Below are 20,767 nucleotides of genomic sequence, written 5' to 3'. Positions count from 1 at the left end.
TTAACCCGCACCTAACGCTTTAGGTGCGGGTTAAACACAAAAACTTAAAAAGTCACAAAAACAGACGAAAAAACCCACAAAACCGCAACAAGACGCTACAATTATTGCAGCTAGTCGCCCTGTAGCTGCGACGAACCCAATTTCGAATATTGTCCGGATCCCTTTCGATTCTGATTCCGAGGCTGTGAATCCGTTTACTTCCTATCTCGGGATGAGCAAGGAGATTCAAATGAATGGTGAAGTGTTTCCTGCGTAAGTTGAACTATCTGTGTCTTCACAACTCAGAAGCTACTACCAAAGAAACGTAAGTTGCTGTCATAGTCATGTTTAATCCACCACCATTGACGTAGTCATTGCTGATTTCAAGTTACATAGATACGTCGTTAAACGACAACGTACGTTACGTGACCGCGAAGTTCAAATCACAGTTTGAATGTTTGGCTGGATTTTTTTTCAATGTTGACATTTAAAATCAAGTTGTACACTTGCAATGGTATCAAGATGGCAGTACGTTATCTTTTTTCCATAAATTTCGTTACTGCAAGACGACGTAAATTTTTTACCGCCATTGGATATGGTTCTAAGTTGACATGTTGCTACACGATCCAAGTGTTATAATTATGTTGTTGTTATCATGTTATTGTAACGTTTGCCCTCAAATAGATTATCCTGTAGCATCTGTCACAGTGTGTGTAGAATGTGTCTGTGTACGATGTGATGTGTTCATTGTCGACAGAATTCAAACAAGATTTGTTTTGCGATATATAATTTTGACAGGCGTATAGATCGATCTAGGATTCCCAAGCCCAGCTGCTGTTTATTTTTGAGTTTACGACCGTTCGGCCAGGTAACACACCTCATACACAGATACATTACATGTACATTGTAAAACAGTATTTACGTTGCAACTAGTTTACAGGCCACGGAAATTTATGTTTCATATTTAGAAATTGAAGAGCCGTGTGTACATTTTCTGTATTTTATTTGAACCTGAATATGAGGAACACCTTGTGTATAATGATAATGATAATATTGTTATTATATTTCAGATCATAAATAAATTAGTTTGTAACAGAGTTGTATGTATCTAATATAATTATGTTCTACTACGTCATGCTTCTTATATCTTTTCTACAATAAATCTACTAAAATATTTGTTTATTTTGAGGCTTTGATGATTTGAAGGAGTAAGAATGATTTTTTCTGTTAATGAATCAGAAGAAATCAATATACACAAAACACATAATTTCTTACAGACAGTCAGTAAATATGACGTCTTCTGTGCACGAACCGATGGAAGTCAATTCTGATGATTTGAAAAAAAGACTGTTCCATTCTTTCAGAGAACAAGGCCATTTAGATTCTTTAAAGGTAAGTCACTCATCCATTTACTATCAAGAATAGAAATTATCATCTCTGTTACATTTCTCCAAGAATCTTAGTTTTAGCGATCGTTCAGTCTCCGCTGTCTGTGAGGTCACATGTTCTGAATAATGGGTCAATCAGTAGAAAAAGACTGAATTTTTCAGGCTTTGTCACCAGATTGACCCATTATTATGCAGAACATACTGTCTCATAAACATGTGTTTAGTACTATTAAAGTCTACAGATACTTGGTTTACAAAAATGCACAAAGTACATGAATACATTTGGTTTCACATCAATAACGTAACTTTATAATGTCTATAACTATAAGAAACAAACTACTTGTCATCACTTCATCAAGTGTTTTCATTTGTGTTTATTCTTTGTTTTGTTTGTTCTCTTGTGAAAGTCACAACTCAGGAAGAGGCTTGTCACAGAACTGTCACACACAAGGTTGATAGAGAAGTTTCCAGGACCTGTGAGCAAACTATCTGACAAAGAATCATTGACACTGAGAGCGTGTAATAGTCTGGTTGCTGATCACCTCAGAACATGTTGTTATGACTATTCCCTGTCAGTCTTTCTCCCTGAAAGTGGCATAGCAGAGGATAAGGTTAGTCTTGCTGCTAGACGTTCGGGCTTTCTTTCGATGCTATAACTATAAGCGAACGAAGTTCGCATGTGAGGGCCTGCCCGAACAGTCTAGCGAATGTCATTTTCAGACCGGACATTCCATTGAGATTACATTGAGCGGTGGGTTGGGCCATCTATGCATATATATACTTTAATATATTCAATAACCTATGACCTCGGGGAATCTCTGCATGCAAGTGTTGACAAACACATTTACGTCATTACTATGGCTTATCGGTTTATGGTAATTGTGAGTTTGATGAGTGTGTAGACGTTGTCATTCACACATTTCAGTTAACGCATTGGTGGTTATTTATACAAGCCCCTCCTTAAGATGAATATGCATGAAAATTTAGCTATTGTCCTCTGTTTGTGCTTGTCGCTAATACGGTTCTCTGATTGGCAGTTATTTATATCCTGATGACATTCGCTAGACCTCGGATGTTCCATCCTCGATAGCGTTGTTCGGCTGTGTGTCGTATTTTATCGGAAGAACATCCGAGGGCTAGCTGATAGACTAAGGATAAGGTATGATACATCTCACTATTCATTGTCACATATGCAAATTTATCAATATGCAAATTGATACTGTGAATTTACACATTGATGCTGGCATATATTTCTTATAAGTTATACAAATTGTTACCAAAGCTAGCAACAAATTCAAATTCAAATTCAAAACCTTTATTGTCTGCATATAAAAACACTGAATATTGTCTTCAGACTCGCCAGCAAATGTTACAAAGATACACATAAATCACAGCAATGAAAACAGAAATAGTATATTTACATAATGACATAAACGTTCACTTGAAGCTGTCACATTGTGTTCAAAATGGCCACTGCTGATGGTAAGAATGATTTTTTAAACAAGTTCTTTTTTTGCAAATGGAACCCTGTAACGACAGGTACAACCTTTGGCATTATTTCACCAACCAACATTTGTGGTTTGTTTGCTATAAAATTGTATACAAAACCAAAAAGGATATATCAATAATTTCACACAATCAAAACATTTTCTTAGAAGCAAATCTAAATTTTTGTTGACATCTCATCAGCATTGTTGATACTATGTACCCAGAGTCCATGAACATTCATTCTCATAAAACAGATATGCTTTACCTATAAGGAATATCTTTTTAGCAATTACTTGTCAAATATCCATCAATTTGAAGTCTCCTTTCCAATAAAAATACCTCACTTTGCTTTTGACAGTTATTTACAGTAAGAGACATAATGCAGCTACTACGTATCCACCCACAGTCCAATCTGTTCAAAGAAGTGGTAAGTATACGATCTCAGACACGTTTTCATTCTAAATAGGGTATTAGACCAAAGACGTGGTAAGTATACAATCTCAGACACGTTTTCATTCTAAGTAGGGTATTAGACCAAAGAAGTGGTAAGTATACAATCTCAGACATGTTTTCATTCTAAGTAGGGTATTAGACCAAAGAAGTGGTAAGTATACGATTTCAGACACGTTTTCATTCTAAGTAGGGTATTAGACCACCCAAAACTGGGGCAATCTTTCAAAGAATGACAGAGCATTGTCATTGTCACTATCAGTCTTAACATACTATGTACAAGGTGATGGTGGTATATACACTTTTCAACACTTGTATTGATAACTGAGTGATAGCAACGTCAGCTAACTGAGGCTATGTGTTGGTACGTGTGTGTGTGCATGCGTGCATATAGCCTTGAATGTGTACATTTTTTACACATTCAAAATTCCCAAATTTCTTCTTTCCTACTGACACATAAGAGAATGGATTTCAAGCTCCTGATTTTATCTTTATATCATTATCACTGATGTAAGATAATTTAAGCATTCTTGCATACCAGACTGATCAGGCTGATCAGGCTGATTCTTCCAAAGGAAGTTTACTCCAAGAGTCCAAGGCTGAAACCACTGTCAGCGAATGAAGTCTAGACTGTCGACAGTCATTTGTGCCTTTTTGCTACGTTTTACCTAAAACTAAAGTCGTTGCCTCGCTCCGATCCGGAGCAATACTATAACCACATACTGAGCAGTTCCTATCAGTACGCATTATCCAGTGCTACGGAGCGAGGTGACGACTTTGATTTCGAGGAAACATAGCAAAAAGGCATGAACAACTGTCAACAGTCTAAATGAAGTCATTCATCATCAATGGCATTGAGGGCACCTAATTTCATCAGAAGCAGCCCAAGGTCTGGTATGCAAGACTAAATCAATAATTATAAGTAACATTTCAATTGATTGTATGTCATGTACAAATAGTTTGTTTGTTTGTCTAACCTTCATTTTCCTTTCATAACTCCAAACTACAAGACTACCAGTTCGGGTCCAGGTTTTTTATGGCAGTTCCTGTCAGACTTATCATTAGAACACCACAGTGGAACAGAAGAGAAGTCCTGTCAGACAGAAGGATGTCCAGTCAAACTCACATTCTTAGGTATGGACATTATCTGTCTATATTACCAGTCACTATCAAAATAAGAAAGTACTACGGTAGTATGTATGGTGATGCAGCTATGAAAATAATAATAAACTACAAACTTTTGATGCCAGATCTAAAGAAAGGAAACAAAGGGCTAATCATAATATCTTATAAGTTATGTGCCCAATCTTTTTTTTTTGATAAATTTTTGTGCCGGAAATTGCTCCCAGTGATTTTCTGTTATGCAGACATTTCCACACAATCACAAATAATGCTACAGAGATCCATTCAGGTTTGGGACTACATGACAGGGCTATGTTGCACGCTCTGTATCACGCTGCTGTGGAACTGTCGGGGATTTCCCAGTCAGTCCACAGGCTATCACAGCACCTGCAGGCTCCGTGTGAGTAATAGTCCCCGACATTTCAAGACATTACTCCAGGAGTCCCCCCAAATTCACACTCATCTTGTGAGTGAGACACAGCTGAGTGATACAGCCTACCCATCGAGTCTGTAGAACACTCACCCTGGGTTTGGTTCAGTCACAGAAAAATCCTGTTTCCAGTGGGATTCAAACCCATGACCTCCTGACTGCTAATCCTGTGCACTAACCACTACACCACAAGGAGCCAGTATGTGCCCTGTCTGCACTGTCTGACCACAGCCTGTATTAGGAGATGATAACAACTGTGAAGTTACAAGTTATTGTATCTTGATGTATTACTAATATTTTACTGGGAGAATGTATGTAAATATGACTTGTAGACCACAGAATATAATATATGTAAACATGATAATGAATGAATTGACTATCGTATTATCATACAGGTGATAAGTTAGATTCAGTGGAGAAGGCCTACAATGCCAAGACAGAGGATCCCAAGTGGACAGAATCAATTGAAGACAGATTGTTGGTTCATGAGAGAACAATTGCAAGTAAAGCCAAATCTAGCCTGAATAATGAGGTGAGATTTACTCATTTTATTAAACTGTAAATGAAGAACTGTAATTGTGTCTGACTTTGTAACTTTGTCTTCAGTATGACAGTGGTCAGATATATTTGTATTACTTATAACCTTATTTCAGGGACAAGATCAAGTTATTTCTGTCTTTCATGGAGTTTGGTTGAATTTGATAGGAGGAATAGCTTTTAGTTTTGATAGCTTTCCTAAACAGTTTACATGACAATATGTGTGACCCTTTCTTTGTGTTTCTATTTTCAGATAGCAAGATTTAAAGCAAGTGAAATTGAAAAAGTGAGGTTACAAGAAAGGGAAAATTTGAGAAAAGAAATGAATATATTAAGAAAACAGGTAAGCTCATGGAGAACACCTCACATTCAACTATTACAAAGATCCCGACACCCTGACACAGTGTCAACTGACCTTTGAACCCTGACACATTTTGTAAACATGACCTTTGAACTCAGAAAAGCACACGACAGGTTTACATGTAAAACTTGTATACAAAACAAATATAATATTATATTATATTATATTAATCTCCAAGCACTTACATTGTCACAAAACTGAAAATTAATCAGTTTAAGTGATTATAAAGAGGATCCTTGTCCATTACTATGGCAACACAGAAGCAAACATTGATTAAAAATTTATCAAAAAATTCTTGAATTGTATTTTCCTTTTAGTTGGAGAGCCAATATCAAATTAAGATAGAGGCATTAGCAGAGAAGGAAAGACAGACTTCAGAGGGATTAGAGAAAGAAAGAGAGGTGAGTGGTGTATCATTACAGTCCAGATGTAGGTTTTACAACTTGTAACATTCAGCTAAAATGTTTGTGTGTTTTGAAACAGTCGACATCATTTACAACCATAACACCAAAGTAAAGTGTTTTGGGTAGGTACTACAATAGTTTATAGCATCCATATCAAGTACAACCCATAACACCAAAGTAAAGCGTTTTGGGTAGGTACTACAATCATTTATAAATTATAGCATCCATATCAAGTACAACCCATAACACCAAAGTAAAGCGTTTTGGGTAGGTACCACAATCGTTTATAGCATCCATATCAAGTGTAAAAGTAAACTGTTTCATTTACCAATTTGACCACATCAGAAAGGCCACATGCTCATATACTTTTACACTTGATATGAATGCTATAAATGAGTGTAGCACATAGAGAAAGTGCTTTACTTCAGTGTTACTCGCTGTATGGCATCCATACCAAGTCTGAAAGTATACTTTTAATCAACAACCCAGTATGTGGTGTCACTCAATGTAATCAATCTCTAAACAGTGTTAGAATTCAATGACTAGGGTGTAAACATAGATATTATAAGATACTGTCTGGATCTCACTTAGAGCTGTGACTGTTATCATTCACTGTGACCAATAGTTAGCAGAAAACACTCTTCACAAATTGACTACATTAGAAAGTCTGAAGCCATTGAAAGAGTATTCTGTTATGGAATGCTATAAATGAGTGTGATAAGTACAGAAAGTGCTTCACTTCAGTGTTAAGGGTTGTACATATCTGGATATCTTGCATCTTATAATACATTTCTCCCTTTCATATTGGTTTTAATATTTGTCAACAGATAACAAAAAAAGAAACTTTCCTTCAAAGACAAAAACTGCTGGAAGAATTGGATTCTTTGAGAATAAGAGAAGCTGAAGTCAGAAGAGAACGTGATCTCTATGCAAAGTATATTTTCCATTTTTTTAAAAATGTTTTATACATATTGCTATTGAAGTTTGATTCATAAATTGTTCAAATCATATGAGTGAACAAATAAATATGCCATAGCAACAGTAATCATGACTCCACCAACATATCAAAGTCAAATCTTAATTCCAAGCTGTGTCTGTAATTTTGTTAGGTTAACACGAAGCTTGCATACACAGCATATGTTCATGTTGCTTATTGGATGATGTAATCAAATCAAATTTAACATGTTACTGTGTGACAGTGACACCACACCTGTCATCCTGTGACAGTGACACCACATCTGTTGTCCTGTGACAGTGACACCTCACCTGTCATCTTGTCACAGTGACACCACACCTGTCGTCCTGTGACAGTGACACCTCACCTGTCGTTCTGTGACAGTGACACCACACCTGTCGTCCTGTGACAGTGACATCTCACCTGTTGTCCTGTGACAGTGACACCACTCCTGTCATCTTGTCACAGTGACACCACACCTGTCGTCCTGTGACAGTGACACCTCACCTGTCATCTTGTCACAGTGACACCACACCTGTCGTCCTGTGACAGTGACACCACACCTGTCATCCTGTGACAGTGACACCTCACCTGTTGTCCTGTAACAGTGACACCACTCCTGTCATCTTGTCACAGTGACACCACACCTGTCGTCCTGTGACAGTGACACCACTCCTGTCATCTTGTCACAGTGACACCACACCTGTCGTCCTGTGACAGTGACACCTCAACTGTCGTCCTGTGACAGTGACACCACTCCTGTCATTCTGTGACAGTGACATCTCACCTGTCATCCTGTGACAATGACACCTCACCTGTTGTCCTGTGACAGTGACACCACTCCTGTCATTCTGTGACAGTGACACCACTCCTGTCATTCTGTGACAATGACACATCACCTGTTCTGTTACAATGACACATCACCTGTCATTCTGTGACAGTTGTTAACAGCTCCAAGTATTTACACGAAGAAACTTTAAACCACAAATAGTCAAAATAAGTAAACATTTGTATCCATGGAAAAAAGACAGATGAAATAATTTGATGTAAACAAGAATGACTTAATAATATGACACTTTTTCTTTTGATTTGTGTATTTAGGACAGCCAAGGAAGAAGAAGAAAGACAACGAACCATTGGGGAAACTTTACGGAAAAGAGAAGCAGCCGTTGCTAGGGTAGAACAAACCTTAGAGATCAAACTGCAAGAACAAATGACATCGTAAGAACACAATTATATAAAAGTAGAATAACAATATGAATGAATATAAAATACTTTATTGATCACTGAGGGAAGTGTTATAGGTCTGGTCTAAAAGTACTCAGTAATAATAAATGAAAAGACACAACGCAGAAAGAAGAAACTATAAACCAGTGTCATACTACATGACCTTATACTCAATTCAATGTTTTATTGTAGATCTAAATTGCCACATAGACTAAGATACGTCATATCACTTTGCCCTCACTGGCCTCCTCTCTCTCTCTGTGTGAGAGGAGTTGATCGATGTGTGAGGGCGCCCTGTCACCTTGCAGACTATTCAACATCTTGACTGACTCTAGTATCATGCTCCTCACTGGCCTTCTCGCTCTCTCTCTGAGAGGGGTTGACTGATGTATGAGGGCGCCCTATCACAGCGTACCATACAGACTATTCTATATTGCTGATGGTAAATTTATGGTAATATCTGCTCTATGTCAAAGATTCATTGCATTCTAAAATGTCTTTCCCCTCAGTATATAGTATAAATGACATCAGGGTGTGTTTCCTTTTCATTATGTGAAACCCAATCTGTTATCTATTTGGTCAGTTATGACTATATTTTCTTATATTATTTTATGAATATTTTTCTTGAAATTAAAGTAATATTTTGTTTTGTTAATTTCTTGTAGATATGATATTGAACAGAAATCTAAATATATGTCAAGAATGCAAAATCTAGAAGTCCGTGAAGTAAGGAATCGAGGTAATTACTACTAGTAATATATCATGTTTTATTACATACATTGTAATACCAGTGATTACTTGTATTGGTGTAAACTGTCAACAATCGTCTTGACTTTTTTGTACTTAATCTTTAATACTATTTTTGTTGATGAAATGATAGACACTCCACCAGAGGAGGGTCTATGATGAAATAGAATTAAAACATGGTGTGCGATGTATGTTCGATGAAGTCAAGATGACTGTTGGTACAGACGTTAGATTATATTAATGTTCAAATGCTCAATGAATAGCATGCTGCCAGCTTTCTGTATAGAATGTGCACTGATTATATATCACATGTTATAGGTTATGTATGTGCTCACAATTAGTAATAAATAAACAATTATTTCAAAAGGTTTTTTAGGAATATGACAAAATATAATCCGTGTCTGAATACAGACTAGTATTGGTGTTGTGGACACTAATAATATTTGCACTGCTGTGCAATGCTGAGAACATTAATATACAGCTGAGTGTATGCAAATGATATGCAAATGAGTATGCCATTGTTGCTTGTACAGGAAATCATGTGATCACACAGTATAATTTTTACAAAACTTTGCTGTTTTAGACAAAATCATTATTGCATACCTATGTGTGTAAAAGTGCATTCCATGTACATGAAAATACTCAGTTCTTGATGATTAAAGGGTCTGTGTGTACATTGAAAATGATCAAAATGAAAAGAAGCAGACAGTCCACGAACGAACTCATGTATTATTCTTTGTATGTTCAGATTCATATTTTTGTAATGCATGTTTGTTTTCATTTTGTGTGTTAAATTTTCTGTTTTAGAAGAGACAAGACTTCTGCAAGAGGACAAAGCTAGAGTGGCACAAATGAAAAAAGAAATACACAATAAAACAGTAAAGGCTGCTGAAGTAGAAGTAAGTATGAATCAGATTGGTTGTATACCACTAATGCAAATCATATGATAGATGGTTGTTATAATGGCTTATGTTCACTGAGGTGTATATGGGCAGTTGTAATAGTGTTGCGTATTCACATGTGTGTGAACTCTGTAATAGACAGTGTACATGTGTGTGTGTGTGTGTGTGTGTGTGTGTGTGTGTGTGTGTGTGTGTGTGTGTGTGTGTGTGTGTGTGTGTGTGTGTGACCATCAGTAATTGTGTTACAAATTAATGTGTTTGTGATCTCTGTTATAATGTTACACTTTCAAGTGTGTGTGGGAATGTTCAATAGTATTACCTATTCATGTATAGGCATTTGTGATAGTATTACACATTCATGTGTTTGTGGGCTATCTGTGTTTGTGTTACACATTCATGTATTCGTGGGTTTGAATCCAAACTACAGTGGTAAGAGGCATACAGACTTGTCCATAAACACCCCCCCCCACCCTATGAAAGCACAAAATGTGTCATGAAGGTCCATGCCATCCACCATCAAGCACTCAAAGTTACAAACAATTACTGTAACATTACTCTTTCACTACTCTATTGCCAGCAAGAGTTAGACGATCTTAAAAAGACAATGTTGTCCATGACAAAAGAGAATGAAATCATGACAGAAAAGTTACAAGAAATGACTGACTACAGAGATATCAAAGAAGAAGTGGCAGTGCTGAGGAGAGAATTAGAAAACACGAAATTGTGAGTTTAACTGTAACGTAAATATTGGTTTTCCATTTATTTAGATTTGAAAGTTAAGATATTTGATAAAAACATTCATCTTTCATATAAATATGAGTCATAATATATATATATATATATGTATATAGGTGACACTACTACGCAACCACGACTCCATTCCATGTAACTGTGTGTGTGTATATATGTATATACTACTACACAATAACGACTCCATTCCATGTAACAACTGTATGTGTGTGCATGTGTATATATATATATATATATATATATATATATATATATATATATATATATATATACACACACACACACACACACACACACACACACACACACACACACACACACACATGTATATACTACTACACAATCACAACTCCATTCCATGTAACTGTTCAGCACTACCCTGTATCCCACTTTTAATGAACACTACTTCAGTGTGTACTTATTTTGTTAATTTGAATGATTTTACTTCTTCAGTGTGTACTAATTTTGCTAAGTAGTAACCATCATTACTGTATCTTACTTTGGCAGAGTTTTAGAAGAAGTCAAGTATGAGCAGAAAATAGAAAGAGCAAGTAAGTGATGTTTACTAACCCTTTCTTATTCATCTCATTTTGCCATCTTTTACTTGGTATGTTTTATCACCATTCTTATACCAGAAAAAAGTATGTGTCTTGTTATATGCCTGGAATTTCAACTTTTTTTTTTTAAAGTAACAGGCATGGAGTATTCCACCAGTGTATCTGTTTATGACGACTTGAAATTGCATTCATATTATCATTTATTTTAGTCACTAAATTGCCAGTAAGTGGTTCCCTTCACAAGAATGACATTCTTTGTAATTAGCATCAGTTTTATATAAGACATTTTTAGCAAAAGGATTTTGAGGCAGTAAGAGTAAACTTTAAGCTATATATATATTCAACCTTGGCACCAGAATACACTCAAGTACATCTACTTGTTTGGCTCCACTGTCTGCAACAGCTGAGTGGAGTTTACGGGTTAGGTTATTCCCTGCTTTCAGTTGTCAACCTTTTCTATTTTCATCTTCTTTTCTAAAAACAGCAGTTGAGGAATGCTTTGATATTTGCAGTGCAGTGCATGTGCCTTGGGGAAAGTCTATTCAGATTTGTGCATGTCAAGTAACTACTTGATACAAATCATTGTCTATTTTTATCAAATCTTTTGCATATTTTTTAGTCAAAATAAAACCATACCCATAGCAATAGTCAAATGACACATCTTTCTGAAATGACTGCAAAGTAGATAACTGAAATATGGCATATTGCAGAATATGAAGACCAGATAAAAGGACTGCAGGATAGATTAACAAAACCTACTCCTGAGATGGTAGCCTTACAGCTTGAATTAGCCAGAACAAAAGATCAAATGAAAGATGAAGAAAGTTTATTGAAGCAGAAAGAAGTTCACCTCAGAACAAAGCTCCATCAAGAGGTAACATGTCAATGTTTGTTATTTCTGCTCATATCTCATAGTGCAACTTGCCATTCAATAATAGCTCTCTTTCATCCAACAATATTATATAGGTATGTGAGAACGAATGTTCATGGACTTTGGTTTCTTAATTACCAATGAAAATTGTACTCATAGAGTCAAAAAATTTATTGGAAGCAAGTCCCAAGTTTTCACTGACATCTCATCATCCTCATCAGGGGTGTACTACAATGGGCTATTGTCATGTGTCTTCAAAGAGACATGTGATATGAGCTTGGAGCTTGAGAGAGACAGCTGGTATCTCAGTTTTTAGGCTCTGTGAGGAGAAGTTTTCATGAGTAAGTATTTATATATAAACCTGATACACCAAGGGATGGTCATAGCCCAGATCCCACAGCAAATTTTCTTAAAAAGACCAAAAGTTGATTAAGATGAACATGTCTTATTTGTTTATAACCATGTTGTCTTTTTTTTTTCTCAGCTTGATAAGAACAGAGATTTACAAAGACAGACAGATGAGCAAACACGGGAGATAAAACTTCTGAGTGATGAGTGCAGTAATTTAAGGACTACATTGAGTGACACCCAGAAAGCTCTCAGTAATGAAGTATATAGGAATCCTGCACAGTCAGTCACTGTCAAGTAAGTTGTCCACTTTCCAATTCTTCACAGTCAGTCACTGTCAAGTATGTTTTCCACTTTCCAATCTTTCACAGTCAGGCCCTGTGAAAAAAAGGGTAGCATTATGTATATAGTTCTGAATCAATATCTTTCAACCAGCCATGAGTTTGAGTTTCGAATATTTGGAATAAAATCCACAAGCTTAATGTACTACACCACGCCCACCCCCACTTCCACCCCCACCCCTGTAACTTCATATACTTATTTTCATATGTTGGATGTGTTTAGAATGTTACAGACAGTCAGTGAAGATGAGTCATCCTCAGAGATGGATCTGCTATACAATGAGACACCCACTATGATGAATATCAACCCCAGTATCCAAACAGATCCATTCAAATTTGACAATAGTGCTATACCGCAGAGAAGTACCTCACCAAATCTTGCTTTAGACAAGTTTCTTGCAGACACCAGAAGTAGATTTACAAATCTGGAAAAAGAAGCTGAGGTAGGTATCCTAAAATATGCTAGGAACAGTTTGATTTCTTAACCATACACTGCCTATGCATTCTCAAACTCACTCATTCATTACTGAATGTTATGTCATTGGAAAGAACATGGGCAGTCAAAACAAATGACAGGTAGGCAGAGAAGTAGGCAGACAGACAGACAGACAGACAGACAGACAGACAGACAGACAGACAGACAGACAGACAGACAGACAGATAGACAGACAATCATGAACTGCTAGCCAAATAAATGACTAGACCATAATATGGTGTGTTAAAGTATTCCATGATATACATGATGTGCCTAGTGGGAGAAAGGCATACAGAAATCACTACCTCTCAAAAAAACTATTTCATGTACTATCATAAGAAGTCCTTAGAATTAGTGATATCCTAAATATTGCTTCATCTAGAAATGAATTCTCGCAGTGAAGATTCACTTGAATGATGAATGATGAATGTACTTCAGCAATACCCTTATGAAAATGTCCTATAGGAATCCTTTAACATTCCTATGAGAATCCTATAGTAATTATTAAGTATTCCTAAAAGATGTCCCATAGGAATCCTAAAAGAAAGGGCCAAAATCTTTCTTATATAGGAATACTTTAAGAATCTTATAGGATTCCTATAAAGACTTTTTCCTATATGATCCTATAGGGATACTAGACCTGTACCGTGTCTTGGCCTGAAATATCTACCAAAGGACAATGTATTTACCAAGAATTTGATGTTTGTATTTTTCAGAGTTTAGATTACAATTTTTCAAACTATCACGAAAGACTTACAAACATAGATACATCACCAAAGGATAAACCACCATTATTAAAGCAGACATCATGGAGTAATTTTATCAATGCACCTCCAAGTTCAACATCATTCAAGCCACTACATCCACCCACAATTGACCTAATGAAATCACCCACAGTGGAACCAATGAAATCACCCACAGTGGAACCAATAAAATCACCCACAGTGGAACGAATGAAATCACCAACAGTGGACCTTACAGCAGATGTTCAAGGTGAGTAGTGAATAGAAATGATTTGAGCTGTGTATGTACATCATCGCAAACCATGGCCTCTTTTACGGCACCATCCAAAATGCACCGTCCAGAGGTTATTTCTCGGTATGGTGGAAGAAATAACAGTTATGGTTTGCGAGAATGTGTAAACTATGTATTAATAGTTCACATAAAGTCAAAGTTTATATCCCAGTGCTATCTCATTATTAGAACCATAAGGATTCCATAGAATCAGTCTTGTGTTCAGGACTAACAATTTCTCTAGCTCTGTCAGTCAAATCTAAATTTTAATCTGAATCCAAACTGGGCCTTTAAAAGCAAAGCTCTTGTCAATCTCACCAGAGCAGGTTTATCTATTATCTTGCTGATAGACCCCTTGGGTTATTCTGCTCACTGTGAAGCCAACTGAATGTTTGTCAGTGAGGTATAGCAGCTAGACTAGTTTATCTATTAGCCACCTAGGTTTTTTACAATTATAGCAATAATACATAGAATGCTGGATTTACTAGTACTTGGATACACACAATCACATACAGATCACACTTTGTGATAAATCTTTGTGATCTGTTCATTGATATGTGTTGTTGTTTTGACAATGAGATACAATCTCCTCTACATATTTTGATGATATACAATCTGTTGTGATTGGTAGCAGCAATGGAAAGTCAGTGATTTGTGTACATGTAGACTGTAAGATAAGTTGTGTCTTTCTGCCCAAGTGGTGAAATGGGTTGGCTGATGCATGGGGTACTCCAACATGGCATATCTTATGTGTTCATGTTGTTCTATACACAGAAATTTATACATATTGTAATGTTGTTACTTATTGACAGATTCTACACGTGATGATGGAGTACTATCTCCTGTGATTGGTAGCAGCAAAGTAAAATCAGTGAACATCAAACCCAGCATATCTATAATTTCACCAAGAAGACCACCTCCAAAGTCAACTAACAAATATGGTGTATCACCAAAGAAAGAGACACAAGATCCATTGTTAGTTGGTGACACATGGAAGTCTGCGTCCCTTAGTGAGAGTGATCAACCAACTCAAGACAGCTACACAGATGACAATTTTAGTGAAGAAGTTTCCCAATCTAAAGATGACTACAACTTTGAACAGGATATGCAGCCATCACCAGATACCAACTTTGAACCTAAACCTGCCAAGGAAGAGAGCATACCCATATCACTGGATTCAGCTTGGAAACCTGAAGTTGGCACAGAAAAAATTGCACCAGTATCACTGGATTCAGCTTGGAAACAAGATACAGTCACTGCAGCTGTTGATCAAGAGCCAGAAACACAGAAAATGTCTGAAGGTAGTTATCTAAGTTTAAGCAAGACAAATAAACAAATACCATGACAACACATGAACAAACAAACACCATGACAACACATGAACAAACAAACAAACATTGCAACAACACATGAACAAACAAACACCATGACAACATATGAACAAACAAACACCATGACAACATATGAACAAACAAACACCATGACAACACATGAACAAACAAACACCATGACAACACATGAACAAACAAACAAACATTGCAACAACACATGAACAAACAAACACCATGACAACATATGAACAAACAAACACCATGACAACATATGAACAAACAAACACCATGACAACACATGAACAAACAAACACCATGGCAACACATGAACAAACAAACAAACATTGCAACAACACATGAACAAACAAACACCATGACAACATATGAACAAACAAACACCATGACAACACATGAACAAACAAACACCATGACAACACATGAACAAACAAACATTGTGACAAGACATACATGTATGTATGTACACCATTTTGATTTATAAGGGATGTTATAAGGAATGTATTGACTTTTTGTGTAATTTCAGAACAAGATGAAGAAGAGGAAGAAAGATGGAAGGAGGAAAGAAAGAGACGAGAAGCTGAGAGGAGAAGACTTGAACAAGAAGCGTGGGAAAAAGAACAAAGAGAGTTACAAGGTCTTCTAGATCAACAGGTGTGTACAATTATTGTGGTTACCATTTTCTCTTTTTGTCAGCTGTCAACATGCACTTTTTAAAATTACACTGTGTTGGCAACAAAACCATGGTGTGATGTATGTTCAGTTCAAACTTCTTGAAAAAGCCCATGATGTGGGAAACGTTTCAAAGATTCAAGATGCTTTTGTACTCATTTACAGCTGAATTATTTCACATATGAAATTAAACCCATTATATTGGTGCACTGTATCTTTATATTGTAAAGTTATAATTTGGAGAATACTATAAACCATTAACCAAACAATTATCCACATTTCTTGTGAAGTTTAAATTTTTCAATTTCAAACACAACCCACTCTTGGAAAGCTGTACCCGAAGCTTTCGTCCTCTCACTAAGGACTTCATCAGCAAACTGAAGTAATTAATATGAACTAGGAACACAGGTGTTAATTACTATGTTGAGAATCAACACCACTTACTGGCTTAGTGAGTGGTGTTAACACCTGGTCCCATGTATATGAAAGATTAAAACGGCTCCCCATGAGAAGACGAAAGCTTCAGGTACAGCTTTCCAAGAGTTGGTTGTGTTGGAAATTTAAAAGTGTAAACTTCACAAGAAATGGCTAATACCAGTTTAACCTACATAGAATTCTCCACATTGTTTAAGGTGTGTTCTGACTGTGTTGTATTTTGTTGTATTTTGTACACAGTATGAAGAAGTCAAAGGATTGAAAGCAGACAGTAGTGAAAGCAAAGCAGAGAGTGACAAACAGGAAGTTGCAACGACAGTGGAAGAAGAAAAACCTAAGGATGAAGAGGATGCTAAAATAGATCCAGTTATGCAAAAATACATGCAAATGGTACAACAGAAGAAAGAGGAGGAAAAGGTAAGATGAAATTGTAAAATGATTGTAATAAAATCTGACAACAAAGATGATAGTACAAATGGTAAGTCTACTTTATCAAAGCAGTTTAGATAATTATCATTGGTTATTTCTGTCACTGCTGGCCAATCACCAGTGGCTATTTTTGTCACTGCTGTTCTATCACTATTGCTCATTTCTGTCAATGCTGACCAATCACTATTGGTTATTTCTGTTACTGCTGGCCAATCAACATCGTTTTTTTCTGTCAATGACAAGTACAGGTAGACAGCTTGAAGTGTTAAGATTGTGTCATCCCTAATGCTATGACCCATGAAAGCATTTCTTAGGCTGATCTAAATATCAGTAACTCCTTGTAATCTGAATGTTTGCTCTATTATAGAAACAAGATACCACAAAATCAGAGGAACACCATATATCCATTGAAGAAGAACTTGCCAGGTTGGTTTCTGTTTAATTCATTGTGTTGTTTTACTACCAATGTATGTATGTATGTATGTATGTATGTATGTGTGTGTGTGTGTGTGTGTGTATGTATGTTTGTATATATGTATGTATGTATGTATGTATGTATGTATGTATGTATGTATGTTTGTATATATGTATGTATGTATGTATGTATGTATGTGTGTGTGTGTGTGTGTGTGTGTGCGTGCGTGCGTGCGTGCGTGCATGCGTGTGTGCGTGCTTGCATGCATGCATGCATGCATGCGTGCATGTGTGTGTGTGCGTGCGTGCATGCATGCGAGCACGTGTGCGTGCATGTATGTATGTATGTATGTATGTATGTATGTATGTGTCTGTATGTATGTATGTATGTATGTTTGTCTGTCTGTCTGTCTGTCTGTCTGTCTGTATGTATGTATGTATGTATGTATGTGTATGTATGTATGTATGTATGTGTGTCTGTATGTATGTATGTATGTATGTATGTATGTATGTATGTATGTATGTATGTGTGTCTGTACGTACGTACGTACGTACGTATGTATGTATGTTTGTCTGTCTGTCTGTATGTATGTATGTATGTATGTATGTATGTATGTATGTATGTATGTATGTATGTATGTGTTTGTGTATGTATGTATATATGTATGTATGTATGTATGTATGTATGTATGTATGTATGTATGTATGTATGTATGTATGTATGGCTGTCTGTCTGACTGGCTGTCTGATTGCTAAGACAACTTTACATGTGGGTGTATACCTCTTCAGTCAAAATACACCTATTTTCTTCTCCTTCATTAGTTCATTATTTTACTATTCATATTTTTCAGTTTTGAAGGTGCATCAGATGATAATTTTGATGACTGGTGATTAAGTTGAATCTATCATCTGATTGGTGGAAAACATCTATAGTGATATGAATCTATCATCTGATTGGTGGAAAACATCTACAGTGATATGAATCTATCATCTGATTGGAGGAAAACATCTACAGTGATATGAATCTATCATCTGATTGGTGGAAAACATCTATAGTGATATGAATCTATCATCATCTTGTATATTGGATTCTACTTTGGTGTACTGTACAGTAGTAGAATGGTATGGATTTTAGACCAGGTACATGTATTAAAGCTGGACTAGATGTAATTGGATCAGATGATCAGACAACCAACAATATATTCACTAAAGATTGCTACAATACCAATAAGGACACATTGTACATGTTAATTAAACATTGATTTTATCCATAGGTAGTGTAGAAACAAGTTGAAAGCACTGATTTAAAAGTGGCAAGTCCCAAATCAATTGATTCGATTTTAATTGTACCATATTATAGGATAGAGCTGTACAAATTACCCACAATACTGTTCAGGATGTATGACATTATGAAATCATTCATCTCGAATTTGAAGAATACAGCTAGTCCAAATCTAGAAAAAAATAACCTCTTTATATCTTAGGAAACAGATTTTAAAAAAAAGTTGTAGTTTCAGCTACAGCAGCCTTAACAGATTTCTGGAATGTATATTTTACTTTTTGTTGGTATATTATAATAGTAAGGTAAATTGATAAAGTTATAAAGATTTCAAACAGAATTTGTAAACATTTCATTTCCATGGAGATTTAGCAAAGAACTTGTAATTTGAGGTTTTATTTATTTATTAACAATATGAAAAGTACTACTGTAATTACTTATCTACATTTTGATTTTGCCATTAAAGTTGATTTTTACAAAATAATAATCTGTATAAATTGTATTGTGAAAACTGTAAAAATGAATATAAAGACTGAGACTTTCAATTTTTAATATAAATGAAGAAGTTCTGTGCTGTTACCAAAATTAGTAATAAAAGCAATTTTTGATAAGTACAATATTGTGTGTGCTCTCTCTCTCTCTCTCTCTCTCTCTCTCTCTCTCTCTCTCTCTCTCTCTCTCACACACACACACACACACACACATACATACATACACATATTTGCACTTCTACAATGCATGCATGGAAAGAAAGGAAAAACATTTCAAGTGTAATACAGCATAAATCATCAATTAAATCTTCATTTGCTACATTGTTGATAAAAGTGTGCAGTGGACAGTCAAATAAAGGGAATGATTAATGAAGTTTGAGATCTGGACAAACAAATATCTGAAAAGTTTGTGAACTTTGTTTAAATAGTAATCTTTGAACTTTGGTTAAATAGCAATCTGATTAAAATCCGATGTAGATGTCGTCTAATCGTTCATTGCTATTTTACCTTCGTTATTTTGCCTGAATTGACCTTCGTGGTACATGTTTATGTTTTTATCCGATCCAATCCATTTTAATCAGATTGGTTAAATAGTAATCTTTGAACTTTGGTAAACAGAATGCTTGGATGATACAGTAGTTAATGGTAACCTGAGTATACCACCTGATCTTAACTGCCCTTACCAGGTATTTGTACTTACTGCCCTTACCAGGTATTTGTACTTACTGCCCTTACCAGGTATTTGTTCTTACTGCCCTTACCAGGTATTTGTACTTACTGCCCTTACCAGGTATTTGTACTTACTGCCCTTGCCAGGTATTTGTACTTACTGCCCTTACCAGGTATTTGTACTTACTGCCCTTACCAGGTATTTATAAGTCCACACACAGCAGCTACTGCTGACTGGTCCAGATTGATTGATATGAGTGATGTCGATGTATCACTGTAATTATTTATTATGCTTCCTCACAGGCAAATCCTAATTACACAATTAATAATTAAAGTAACATGTATGTAAGAATCGCAATGTGTCATGGGCTACCACTAGTCTATTCAGATGCAGATTATATTTTATTGTATACCTAAAAAACCTGAAATATGTGATGATGATGATGATGATGATGATGATGATGATGATGATGATGATGATGATGATGATGATGATGATGATGATGATGATGATGATGATGATGATGATGATGACGACGACGACGACGACGACGACGACGACGACGACGACGAGATGATGATATCAGGAAACTTTTACAAGTGACCAGATCAGGCAGAGTATACACAACATGGAAAGCACGTTTTAGATACTAACTAAATTGTGTATGATTATAAGAGAAAGGTAA

The 20,767-nt window shown here is 35.9% G+C and overlaps 1 protein-coding gene across 1 annotated transcript; it reads left to right on the top strand.

The window, feature by feature from the left end:
* Positions 1-204: 204 nt before the first annotated feature.
* On the top strand, positions 205-19,200 carry LOC144438921 (centriole and centriolar satellite protein OFD1-like). The gene is made up of 23 exons (XM_078128147.1): positions 205-304; positions 1,257-1,371; positions 1,775-1,978; positions 3,214-3,282; positions 4,316-4,439; positions 5,253-5,389; positions 5,648-5,737; positions 6,073-6,156; positions 6,987-7,093; positions 8,216-8,335; positions 9,007-9,080; positions 9,896-9,987; positions 10,568-10,713; positions 11,248-11,291; positions 12,008-12,171; positions 12,653-12,813; positions 13,081-13,300; positions 14,049-14,325; positions 15,159-15,647; positions 16,219-16,346; positions 17,040-17,216; positions 17,596-17,654; positions 18,494-19,200. The coding sequence occupies exons 1-23, from the start codon at positions 234-236 to the stop codon at positions 18,531-18,533; spliced, it is 3,192 nt and encodes a 1,063-aa protein (XP_077984273.1). The 5' UTR covers positions 205-233; the 3' UTR covers positions 18,534-19,200.
* The last annotated feature ends 1,567 nt before the right edge of the window (positions 19,201-20,767 follow it).

This window comes from Glandiceps talaboti, chromosome 8, assembly GCF_964340395.1.
Source record: "Glandiceps talaboti chromosome 8, keGlaTala1.1, whole genome shotgun sequence".
NCBI lineage: Eukaryota > Metazoa > Hemichordata > Enteropneusta > Spengelidae > Glandiceps > Glandiceps talaboti.
This window is presented reverse-complemented; position numbering and strand designations above follow the sequence as displayed.

What these genes read in the sequence shown, in the direction of transcription:
- LOC144438921 (XM_078128147.1), top strand. Translation starts at nt 234, where the DNA reads ATGGTGAAGTGTTTCCTGCGTAAGTTGAACTATCTGTGTCTTCACAAC. An exon ending in CCAATCTGTTCAAAGAAGTG is followed by an intron (nt 3,283 to 4,315) that starts GTAAGTATACGA and finishes CCAAACTACAAG; the next exon opens with ACTACCAGTTCGGGTCCAGG. An exon ending in GATTAGAGAAAGAAAGAGAG is followed by an intron (nt 6,157 to 6,986) that starts GTGAGTGGTGTA and finishes ATTTGTCAACAG; the next exon opens with ATAACAAAAAAAGAAACTTT.